The sequence below is a fragment of the Rhinolophus sinicus genome, chromosome X (genome assembly GCF_036562045.2).
Source record: "Rhinolophus sinicus isolate RSC01 chromosome X, ASM3656204v1, whole genome shotgun sequence".
NCBI lineage: Eukaryota > Metazoa > Chordata > Mammalia > Chiroptera > Rhinolophidae > Rhinolophus > Rhinolophus sinicus.
In genome coordinates, this window is record NC_133768.1 from 1,674,925 (window position 1) to 1,687,336 (window position 12,412).

At 36.0% G+C, this 12,412-nt stretch overlaps 1 protein-coding gene across 1 annotated transcript in view; it reads right to left on the reverse strand.

The window, feature by feature from the left end:
* LOC141569645 (membrane-bound transcription factor site-2 protease-like) overlaps positions 1-7,301 on the reverse strand; it is a gene marked incomplete at its 5' end in the record, with an annotated part of 91,443 nt that extends 84,142 nt beyond the window's left edge. The window contains 2 exons of the mRNA XM_074323777.1: positions 6,493-6,541; positions 7,214-7,301. Coding sequence (XP_074179878.1) covers positions 6,493-6,541; positions 7,214-7,301 — 137 coding nt within the window. The remainder of the gene's footprint in view (positions 1-6,492; positions 6,542-7,213) is intronic.
* Between the last annotated feature and the right edge of the window lie 5,111 nt (positions 7,302-12,412).

The following is a 12,412-nucleotide window of genomic DNA, read 5'->3' on the forward strand; positions in this document are numbered from 1 at the left end:
CCTGGAGGGTTAAACACAGCCATTGGAACAGACAGACCCAAAAACTGGAGCAAGAGCTTTGGAACTTTAGAAGTTCTCCACATCCCCCCCATGGATGGTGCCCTGAAACCCAGGTGACCTGCTCACAGAGGAGAAGCCCAGTTCCAGGGAACCACCCTCCTCTCCCCCACATGGTGCGAGAAGCCGGAACAGTGCAGAGAAAACAAAACACTACAGCGTGAGAGAGAATAAAAGGCTGCAGTCAGAGAGAAAATGAAATATTCCACCAACACATACTAGAAAGCAAAAGAAAGATCTCTTCCTATCAACCTGATGCAGAACCCACTCCTGCAGATGTCCAGGAAGAGAAACAATAGTTCATTAACTGCCATAAATAACCAAGGTAACAAGTCAGCTCAGAAATCAAAAGTCTCCAGGAAATGAACTTAAAAACATGGAAATATGTGACTTAAATGACAGAGAATTCAACATAACAGTTCTTAAAAAAACTCAACAAGATGTAAGAAAACACAGTCAGACAGTTTACTGAACTCAGAAACACAATCAAAGAGGAAAATGAACATTTCACCAAAGAGATTGACAATTAAAAAAAGAACCAAAAGAAATTCTGGAGATTAAGAACTCAATACAAGCAATGAAGAATGAAATAGCCAGTTTAAGTAGTAGACCTGACAGGATGGAGGAAAGAATCACTGACATCAAAGACAGAAATCTGGAAATGACACAGATGGAAGCTGAGAGAGACTTGAGAGTTAAAAGAAATGAAAGAACTTACAAGAACAATATAAGAATAAAGGGCATACCAGAAAAAGAAGAAAGCAAGAAGGGTATCAAGAGTATACTCAAAAAGTTGATGATAACTTCCCAAATTTGTGTAAAGAACTGGATCCTGAATGCAAGAAGCAAATCGAACACCTAATTACCTCAATCCCAATAGGCCTTCTTCAAGGCACATTGTCCTGAAGCTGTCAAACATTAATGACCAAGAAAGAATCGTCAAGGCAGACAGTGAAAAGAAGATGGTAACCTATAAAGGAAAGCCCATTAGATTATCATCAGATATTTCAGCAGATACTCTGCAAGGCAGGAGGGGGTGGAATCAAATATTCAAACTATTGAAAGAGAGAAATTATGAGCCCAAAATAATACTTCCAGCAAAGATATCCTTTAGATATGGAGGAGAAATAAAGACCTTTCCAGACAGACATAGGCTGTATTTTCTAATACACAACCTGCAGTACAAGTAATATTGAAGGAGGCTATTAGACCAGTAATAAAAAAGCAAAAGAATACATAACCATGAGTAGTATTCAAACACACAGACAAAGCAGGAAATGGCCACCCCTACACAAAATAGGACACTATATTCTTAAACATAACGTAAAGGGTAAAGAAGTAAAGAAAACATTAAAAAAAAAAGAGAGGAAACAGGCAACTTGCTACTGCATCACAGAAATCAACCCACAGCATTAATAGGGATAATTTGTGACAACAAAAACATAAAAAGGGAGGAGTAAAGGTCTGAACTGGCAAAAGGGAATGGAGAAGGGAAGCATGCTGAAGAAAATGAAATACTCTAAATATGAAATATTCTCTTACACAAACTTAATTGTCACCACTCAAAAAAACCCAGAACTGAAATACCTAATATAAAAAAGGGAGAAACAGAGAAAAAAATCATATAATACCACCACACTGTAATAATAGACAGCAACAAAAAGGTAAAGAGACAATGGACACACCATCCAATCAGAAAACAAGAGACAGAATGATAGCAAATACTTATATATCAATAATTACTGTAAATATAAATGGACTGATCTCATCAATAAAAAGACATAAAGTAGCAGATTGGATCAAAAAACTAAACACAACCATATGCCACCACCAAAAGACACATCTCAACTACAAAAACAAATATAGACTTCAAAGAGAAAGGGTGGAAATTGACACTCCAAGCACATGGTATTCAGAGAAAAGCAGATATATATTGATATCAGATGAAAAAGACTTCAGTATATACAAGAGGTAGTAAGAGACAAAGATGGGCATTTCATAAGATAAAGGGGACTATACAACAAGAAGACATAACAGTCATCAATATTCGTGCCCCCAACCAGGGAGCACTAAATATATAAAGCAACTACCAAGAGAACTAAAAGGAGAAATTGACAAAAACACAATTCTGGTAGGGTACCTAAATACATCATTGACAGCTATGGATAGATCATCCAAACAGAAAATAAATAAATAAATATCTACCCTAAGTGACACATCTAGGTGAAATGGACATAACTGACATTTATAGAGCACTTCATCCTAGATCATCAGACTATACATTATTTTCTAGTGTACATGGGAACATTCTCAAGTATAGAACATATAAAACAAGCCTCGGCAAATTTAAGAACATTGAAATCATAAGGTTTAGACCATAAAGCTTTGAAATCGGATGTCAACTGCAAAAAGAAAGAAAAACCCACAAATATGTGGAGATTAAACAACGTACTTTTAAAGAATGACTGGGTCATTCTTTAATGACTGGATCAAAGAAGAAATAAGAGGAGAGATCAAAAGATACACAGAAATAAATAAGAATGAAAATGTATCCTACCACAGAAATAAGTGAGAATGAAAATATATCCTATCATAAATTATTAGGATGCAGTGAAAGCAGTAATAAGAGGGAAATTTATATCACTACAGATCTATTTCAAAAAACAAGAAAAATCCCAGATAAACAGCTAACATTACACTTTAAAGAACTAAAGAAGTCAGCAAAGGAAGAAAATAATAAAAAAAACATCAGAATTAAATGAAATAGCGAACAAAAAGACGATAGAAAACAATTAATGCAACTCAGAGCTGATTCTTTGCAAATAATATTAACAAACTCTTGACGAGACTCACTAAGATAAAAAGAGAAAAGACACAAATAAACAAAATCAGAAATGAAAGAGAAGTTACCATGGATGCCACAGAAATATGAAAGATTATCCAAGAATACTGTGAAAGATTATATGGCACAAAATTCAATAACCTAGAAGAAATGGACATGTTCTCAGAAACATATAGCTTTCCTATGCTGAATCACGAAGAACTGGAAAATCTAAATAGACCGATCAACAGTAAGGAAATTGAACCTGTCATCCGAAACCTTCCCAAAAGCAAAAGTCCAGAACCAGATGGCTTCACTAGTGAATTCTACCAAACAGTCAAAGAGGAACTAATACCTGTCCTACTCAAACTCTTCCAAAAAATTGGACACAAGACAATACTCCCTGAATCATTTTATGAGGCCACCATTACCCTGATACCAAAACTGGGTAACGATGACACACAAAAAAGAACATTACAGACCAATATCTCTAATGAATACAGACATAAAATCCTAAACAAAATTCTAGGAAATTGAATGGAACCATGCATTAAAAAGATTAAAAGTCACACCAGTGGGGTTCACGCCAGGGTCATGAGGATGGTTTAACAAATGCAAATCGATCAATATGACACAGCACATAAACAAAATAAAGGAAAAAAATCATGTGGTTATGTCAATAGATGCAGAAAAAGCATTTGACAAGATACAACATCCATTTCTGATTAAAACAATAAAATGGATATAGATGGAAAATAGTTTAACACAATAAAGGCCATATATGACAAATTCTCAGCTGATATCATTAATGGTGAAATACTGCAGCCTTTTGTTCTATGTTCAGGAATATGACAGGGCTGTTCCCTATGACCTCTTCTTTTCAACATAGTATTAGAAGTCCTAGCCAGAGGAATCAGGCAAGAGAAAGAAATAAAAGGCAACCAAATTGGGAGTGAAGAAGTTAAATTTCAAAGTTTGCCGATGACATGATGCAATATATATATATATATATGTAAAACCAGGAAGACTCCACCAAAAAGATATTGGAAATAATAAACGACTATAGTAAAGTTGCTGGCTACAAAATCAAAGTATAAAAGTCTACTGCATTCCTATATATTAACAATGAAATCTCAGAAAAATAAATTATAAAATCAATTCCATTTGCAATTGCAACAAAAAGAGTAAAATATCTAAAGTAAACTTAACCAAGGATGTGAAAGACCTATGCACTGAAAACTTAAGACATTTTTTAAAAGAAATTGAAGAACACACAAAGAAATGGAAAGACATTCCGTGCTCATGGATTGGAAGAATCAACATTGTTAAAATGGCCAAATTATCCAAAGCAATATATAGATTTAATGCAATACCCATCAAAATCCCAATGGCATTTTTAAAAAAATAAATAGAACAAAAAAATCATCAGAATGTATGGAACCACAAAAAGACTTGGAATAGCCACAGCAACTCTACGAAAAAAGAACAATGCCAGAGATATCACATTCCCAAACTTCAGCTTCAACTCCAGGGCAACAATAATCAAGACAGTATAGTATTGACAGAAAAATACACAGACCATGGAATAGAATTGAGAACCGAGAAATAAACTCACATAAATATGGACAAATAGTTGTTGACAAAAAGCCAAAAACATACAATGGAGAAAAGACAGCCTTCAATAAATGTTGCTGGGAGAATTGGAAAGCCATGTGCAAAAGAATGAAAGTAGACTGCTAGCTATCACCAAGTTTCAAAATTAACTCAAAATGGATCAAAGATTTAAATATAAAATCTGAAACATAGAGAAAAACATACGTATTAAACTTATGGATGTTGGGTTCAAAGAGCATTTTATGAATTTGACTTCAAAGGCAAGTAAAAACTAAAATAAATGAATGGGACTATGTCAAACTAAAAACCTTCTGCACAGCAAAAGAAACCATCAACAAAACAAAGTGACAACCAACCGAAGGGGAGAAGATTTTTGCAAACAACGCCTCTGATGAGGGGCTAACATCCAAAATATATAAGGAACTCATACAACTAAACAACCAAAACACAAACAATTGAATGAAAAAATGGACAGAGGACCTGAATACACATTTCTCCAAAGAGGAAGTAATGATGGCAAACAGACAAATGAAAAAGTGCTCAATGTCACTAATCATCAGAGAAATGAAAAAACAAAACAAAATGAGATACTACTTCACAGCAGTTGGAATGGCTATCATCTACAAGATAACTAATAACAAGTGCTGGAGAGGCTGTGTAGTAAAAGTGACCCTTATACACTGCTGGTGGGAATGCAGACTGCTGCAGCCTCTCTGAAAGGAAGTGTTGCAGTTCCTCAAAAAATTACGAATAGAACTACCACATGACCCAGCAATCCCCCTGCTGGGTATCTACCCCAAAAATCTGAAAACATTTATCTGTAAAGATATATTTGCTCCGATGTTCATTGCAGCATTATTTACAATGGCCAAAACATGGAAACAACTAGAGTGTCCTTCGGTAGATGACTGGATAAAGAAGATGTGGTATATATACACAATGGTATACTAGTCTGCCATAAGTAAAGATGAAATAGTGCCATTAGAGATTATTATGCTAAGTGAAATAAGTCAGACAGACAAAGTCAATTACAATATAATTTCACTGATATGTGGTCTATAAAACTGAAAACAACAAAAGAATGAGACAAAAAAAATGAAGAAACAAAAACGCATAGACACAGACAATAGTTTAATGGTTATCCAGGGTAAGAGAGGGAAGGTGGTGGTAGATAAGGGTAAAGGGGGTCAAACACATGATGATGGAAAAAGAACTGATTCTGGGTGGTGAACACACAATGTGATATATAGATGATGTATTACAGAATTGTACACCTGAAATCTATGTAACTTTACTAACATTTGTTACCCTGATAATCTCTATTTAAAAAACCCAAAAACTAAATGTATACATGGAAGTTCATCACAATAAAAAAGCTTCTGCTTTTCAAAAGTAAGTGTTGTGAAAAGAAAAACACAAGGCACAGATTGTGGAAAAATGTCTTGCAAGGTAAATAATGAATTGTTAAATATAATACATTCTTAAAATGAAACAACTAATTGTTTTAAAAGGGCAAAAGATTGGACCAAAGAAGATATAAAGTGGCAAATAAGCATATCAGTAGGTGCTCAATATCACTTGTCATTAGGTAAACGTAAAGTACAACCATAACGATATATACCTATTAGAATAGGTAAAATTGAAGACTTACCATACGAAGTATTGATGAGCATGTAAAACCATTGGCGTTCTAATACACTGCTGGTAGAATTCTAAAATAGTACAGCCACTTTGGAAACAGTTTATCAATTTATTATAAAGTTAAATTCCTAGGAATTTATCCAAAATAAAAAAAAAATAATAAAATGATGCCCACCAAAAACATTTACCAAAAAACTGAAAATAACCCCAATGTGTAACAGATGAAAGAATAAATTGGTATATCTATCTGAGAGTCTACTACTACCCAGCAATAAAATGGAATTAAGTATTGAATCCCAATCATTGAAAGAATCCAGCACCCCCCACAAAAAAGTACAAATAACATTAATCCCATTTACCTAAAATCTTGTAAGATGTCCACTAGATAGGAAGCAGAGCAAAGATGGCCTGAAAATGGAGGGATAAAAAGCTTGGGTGAAGGGATTACTAAGAAGCAGTAAGAAATTTGGAGGATAACAGAAATGTTTAGTATGTTGATGTGCACAGTTTTAAAGTTCTATAAATACGTAAAATCTTATGAAATTGTATATATTAAATATGTGCACATTAAAAATGTAAAGCTAAATACTATGTCAGTGATATCTCAATAAATATGTATTTTTTTATTTTTAAAAAACGAGTTGTCTACTTGATATTTAAGGTGGTACCTGGGAGTTTATTAAAAATGCAGAACCTTAGACCCCGCTGCTGTCCTGCTAAATTAAAATCTGCCTTTTAACTGGAACCCCAGATTATTTTATGCACATTAAAGCTTGAGAACAGTGCTCTAAATTACACCTTGATTTTATTCATTCTAATACCGGCGTCTCTATTGAGTTGTGACCTTAAAGATGAGGAAAAACAACGCGTTTGCTACGCGAACATTTTATTTCCCTCACTCTGCCCTCCCGAACCCACCCCAGTCGCCTCCTGGATAGATCCCAAAAGCTCCAGTGCCTGCAACGCCAAGCGCTGCGTCACACCTTTACAATGAAGCAGGCAGGGGAAGAGCAGGCCTCCCAATACACAGGACCTTGAAGACTGGCATTGTGCGGCGCATTCATGGGTCTCAGACCTCACCTTCAGCATCAAATCGGTTAAGCAGACCGCAGTCCAGCAACCCACCACCACCACCAGCAACGGAACAGGAATCATGGAGGCGGCAGAGTTAAAGTCTTCACCCCGCGATGCGCAACTAAACCAGTCCAGGACTCCTACAGCCGGAATATCTGCGCAGAAACCAAGCTGTCACCGGTTCTTTACCGCGATGGCGCCGTTTCCCTACGGACCCTTTGTGTGGGGACACACGGACGGACGTGAGTGTACTGAAAAAGAGGCGTGGATTTATCGTCCAGCGATTAACTACGTAGAGGTTTCTCCAGGTTTGATGCTCCTGGCTGTCTGCTTTCTATGCTCACTGATTAGGCTGTGATGAGTACTATTCTATTATTTTTAATCTTCTGAAGGTTCGAGGTCACCTAAAATATTAACCATCTCTGTCTTCCTGACCTTGTTGGAATATTTGTTGTTTATTTAGTTTGTTCATTCTTTTAAAATATGAAAATAGCACTCTGAACAACAATCTGCAGCAGCCAGCTGGAAAAGTCCGCCTGCTATCAAGAATTCAGTTCATTGTCTCTAACAGCCAGCCCAGGAAACTAAACAATAACACTTATAGTAATGAGCTCTGAAGGGCCTGTAAAAATTAATAGATTAATAACCGACAGCTTCTCTAAGTTTTGTACTGCTTCAAATTTAGAACTAACCAGAGCAACGCGAGTACGCACGCCTAACCAGTCACATAGGATGCCCAACTTTGCCTTATTGCCACTGTAAGGCTTTTCAGCCCTCTGCCAAACACAAGTGAAGGTAGCAAACTTTTGCTATAGCAAGCTCTCAGTAAATGACCATTCTTATTTTTATTTGGGTGGCCTTCATGTACTACCACGTAGTATGCTTTAAGAATAGTGAAAAGCATAAAGTTACTGCAGTTTGATGTATATTGGTAAACCTATACACCATTGTTACAGCCAGTTAACATAGAGAATCATTTTTAATCTGTGGTAAATTCCTTCATGTCTTATCCAATCGGTCTTTACTTACTATCATTGTTTCTATTTATTTCATCTCAGATTTTTTCAATTTTTAAAGGTTATATAAATGCAATTGTGCAGTATATTTTTTTATCAGTTTTATTTGACATATCTTTTAAGATTTTTATTAAATATATACCTAACACACAATATTAGTTTCAGGTGTACATCATAGTTTTTCCTTTTTAAAGATTTTTATTAAAATCTAGCTAACATACAATGTTACATTAGTTTCAGGTATACACAATAGTTATTCAACATTTATGTACCTAAAGAGGTGATCACCGTAAGTCCAGCAACCATCTGACATTGTACTATGCTATCACTGTACCACCATATTATTCACTATGTCCCCCATGCTGTACATTACATCCCATGACTTGTTTTATACCTGGAAATTTGAGCCTCTAATTCCCCTTCACCTTACTGCACCCCTTTTTAAAAATTTCAATTACAATTGAGATTCAATATTATTTTATATTAATTTCAGGTGTACAGCATTCAGTTGTTAGACATTTATATAATTTAAGAAGTGGTCCCCCGGACTAGTTTAGCACCCACCTAGCACTATACATAGTTATTACAATGTTATTGACTATCTTCTTTTGCTAAATCCTTCATCCGCATGACTACATGACTACTTTGTAAAAACAAATTTGTACTTCTTAATCCCTTCTCCTCTTTCACCCATTTCCAACCTTTCTCCCATCTGGTCACCATCAAAACGTTCTCTATATCTATGAGTTTGTTTCTATTTTGTTTGTCTGTTTATTTTGTTCTTTAGATTCCACATATAAGTGAAATCACACTGCATCTCTCTTTCGCAATCTGACTTCACTCAGCACAGTACCCTCCAGGTTCATGTATGACTGCTGATGGCAAGAACCCATTCCCTTCCATGGCCAATCAATATTGCATTGTACGTATGCACCATCTACTCTTTATCCATTCATCCACTGACCCTGGCTGCCTCCACATCGTGGCTATTGTAAACAATGCTGTAGTAAACATATGAATGCACACATCCTCTTGAAATACGGTTTCTTCAGATAATTACCCATAAGTGGGGTTACTGGGTCCTTTTTTGTCACTTGTTATAACCTTTGTTTTGAAGTCTACTTTCTCTGGTATAAGTATTGCTACCCTAGATTTTTTGTTTGTTTGTTTTCCATTTTCATGAAATATCCTTTTCTATCACTTTACTTTCAGTCTGTGTGTATTTTGATCTGAAGTGAGTATCTTGCAGGCAGCATATGTAAGGGTCTTGTTTTCTTTCTTTTTTTGCATTTTATTATTTTGACATTCATTATTATTTTATATTATTTATAGATGTACAGCACAGTGGTTAGAAATTTATATAATTTATGAAGTGATCCCCCTCACTGGTACTATACATAGTTATTACCATATTGTTTATTATATTCCCTATGCTTTACTTTACACCCCCATGACTATTTTATATCTATCAATTTGCATTTCTTAGTACCTTCACCTTTTTCACCCTGTCCCCAACCCCCCTCCCATCTAGTACCTTGAGAGATATAATACCAAGTGACACCATACATAGTTATTATGGTATTATTGACTATTTTCTTTATGCTATATCCTACATTTCCATTACCGCTGTGTAACAACCAATTTGTACTTCTTATTCACTCCCTTTTCAACCACACCCTCCCATCTGGAAACTATCAAAATGATCTCTATATCTATGAGTTCATGTCTGTTTTCTTTGTTTATATTGATTTTTAGATTCTACTTATAAGTGAAATCTTATGACATTTGTGTTTCTCTGACTTACTAGATTCAGCACAATACCCTCTACGTTCATCCATTTTGTTGCAGATGACAAGATTTCATTTTTTTAGGTGAGTAATATTCCATTATAATATATACCACCTCTTCTTTATCCATTCATCCATTCAGGGACATGCCCATTGCCTTTATATCTTGGCTATAATGCTGCAGTGAACATGTGGATGAACACATCCCTTCGAAGTAGCATTTTGGATTTCTTGGGTAAATACCCAGAAGTGGGATTACTGGGTACTTCTTTGTCTCTTGCTATAGTCTTTGTTTTAAAGTTTATGTGTGGCATAAGTGCTGCTACCCCAGCTTTTTTGTTTGTTTCCATGTTCATGAAGTATCTTTTCTATCACTTTACTTTCAGCCTGTGTGTGTCTTTCAATCTGAAGTGAGTCTCTTGTAGGCAGCATATGTAAGGGTCTTGTTTTCTTTTCTATTCAGCCCCCCATCTTTTGATTGGAGCATTTAATCCATTTACATTCATAGTAATTGTTGATAGATATGTAGTTATTACCATTTTATTATTCGTATTTTTAATTTTTAAATTTTTTTTTGTCTTGATGAAGTCCCTCTAACATTCATAGTACCACTGGTTTGGTGGTGATAAGCTCCTTTAGCTTTTTCTGTCTGGGAAGATCTTTACCTGCCCTTCGGTTCTGATAGATTTGCTGGATAGAGTAATCTTGGTTGTAGTTCCCTGGTTTTCATTACTTTGACTATTTTGTGCCAATCCTCCTGACCTTCTGTTGCGAAATCAGTTGATGGTCTTATGGGAGCTCCTTTATAAGTAACTCTTGGCTGCTTTTAAGATTCTCTCTTTGTATTTAACCTTTGGTGTTATATTATATTATATTATGTTACTTTTTTTGTTTCAGATGTATAAAACATCATGATTATACATTTATGCCCCTCACACAGTGGTAACTCCCCCAAATCTACTACCCGTCTGACATTGTACATAACTATTACAATACCATTGGCTCTATTACCTATGCTGTACTTTACATCATATATATATATATATATATGTATATATATATGTATATATATGTATGTATATATGTATGTATATATATGTATAGGTATACATATATATGTATATATAATTATAGTTGACATTCAACATTATTTTATATTAGTTTCAGGTGTACAGCGTAGTTGTCAGGCATCTGCACCATCCATGAAGTGGTCTCCCTAATAAGACAAGTGCCCACCCTACAAAATCTTTACATTATTGATTATATTCCTCAAACTGTCATATCCCTGTGGCAATATTGTGGCTGCAGTCATACCACCTGTGGCCCACAATCCTGCTTGAGGGATCAGTGTATAATATGGCTGAACCCAGTGTTTGGGGCACAGGTGAGAAATGCAGTTAAGCACTCACTGCCAGGCAGAAAATAGAAAACAAAGACACAGAACCTGGTCAACTTCCCCCATGACCTTCCCAGTGTTAGAAGTGGGCCCCAGAAGAAATGGTTGCAGTGTCAGATAAAGAATAGAACCTATAGTCCTGAGAACAGGAATGACATTCACACAGTCACAAATGCACAACATGTGATTAATTCCAGCGATAGGTAAAGAGCTGTAGGGGAAAGAGAGCTGTGGGCTCATGGTCACCGTTGCTCAGAGCCACAAACACACCAGCCACCTCTCACAGTGCACCCTACCCCCGCTTTTCTGGGCAGATCCCTGCAGTAGCAATGAGAGCCACTGAGACACACCGGCGCTGTATCTGACTGCAGGGGCAGCACTGGGATTTCAAAAGCTCAGAACTCTATCACCTTCCACTTCCTCCCCTGGAGACCTGCTTCAGGAAAAGCCCACCTTCAGGAAACATGCCATCATGTGAGAAGCTGGAACAGCACAAGACAAAATAAAATACTACAGTGTAAGAGAAAATAAAAGGCTGCAGCAGGAAAGAAAATAAAACATTCTAGCATCATCCAATGGGAAGAAAAGAAAGACCTCTTCATATCAACTTGCTGCAGAATCCACTCCTGTAGATAACCAAGGTAACAAGGCGGCTTAGAAAGAAAATGAAAAGTCTCTAGAAAATGAACTTAAAGACATGGAAATACATGACTTCTATGACAGAGAATTCAAAATTGCTGTTCTGAAAAAATTCAGTGAGACGTAAGAAAACACAGACAGGCATGTCGGAGCCTGCCGACGAGATGAACGGTCCCTGAAGTGGGGAGTGAGGATTGAGAAAAAAATAGACAAGAGACAAAGATGGGATCGGGAGGGCGAGCAGTTCTAATTAGACTGCTGCACCTGTTTTATTTTCCAGCTTTCTTTTATACACACAGAAACAAGAAGGTTACATAAAGCAGCTAAGGCAGCAAGTACAGATTAGTTATGTTTTCTCAAAGTTTGG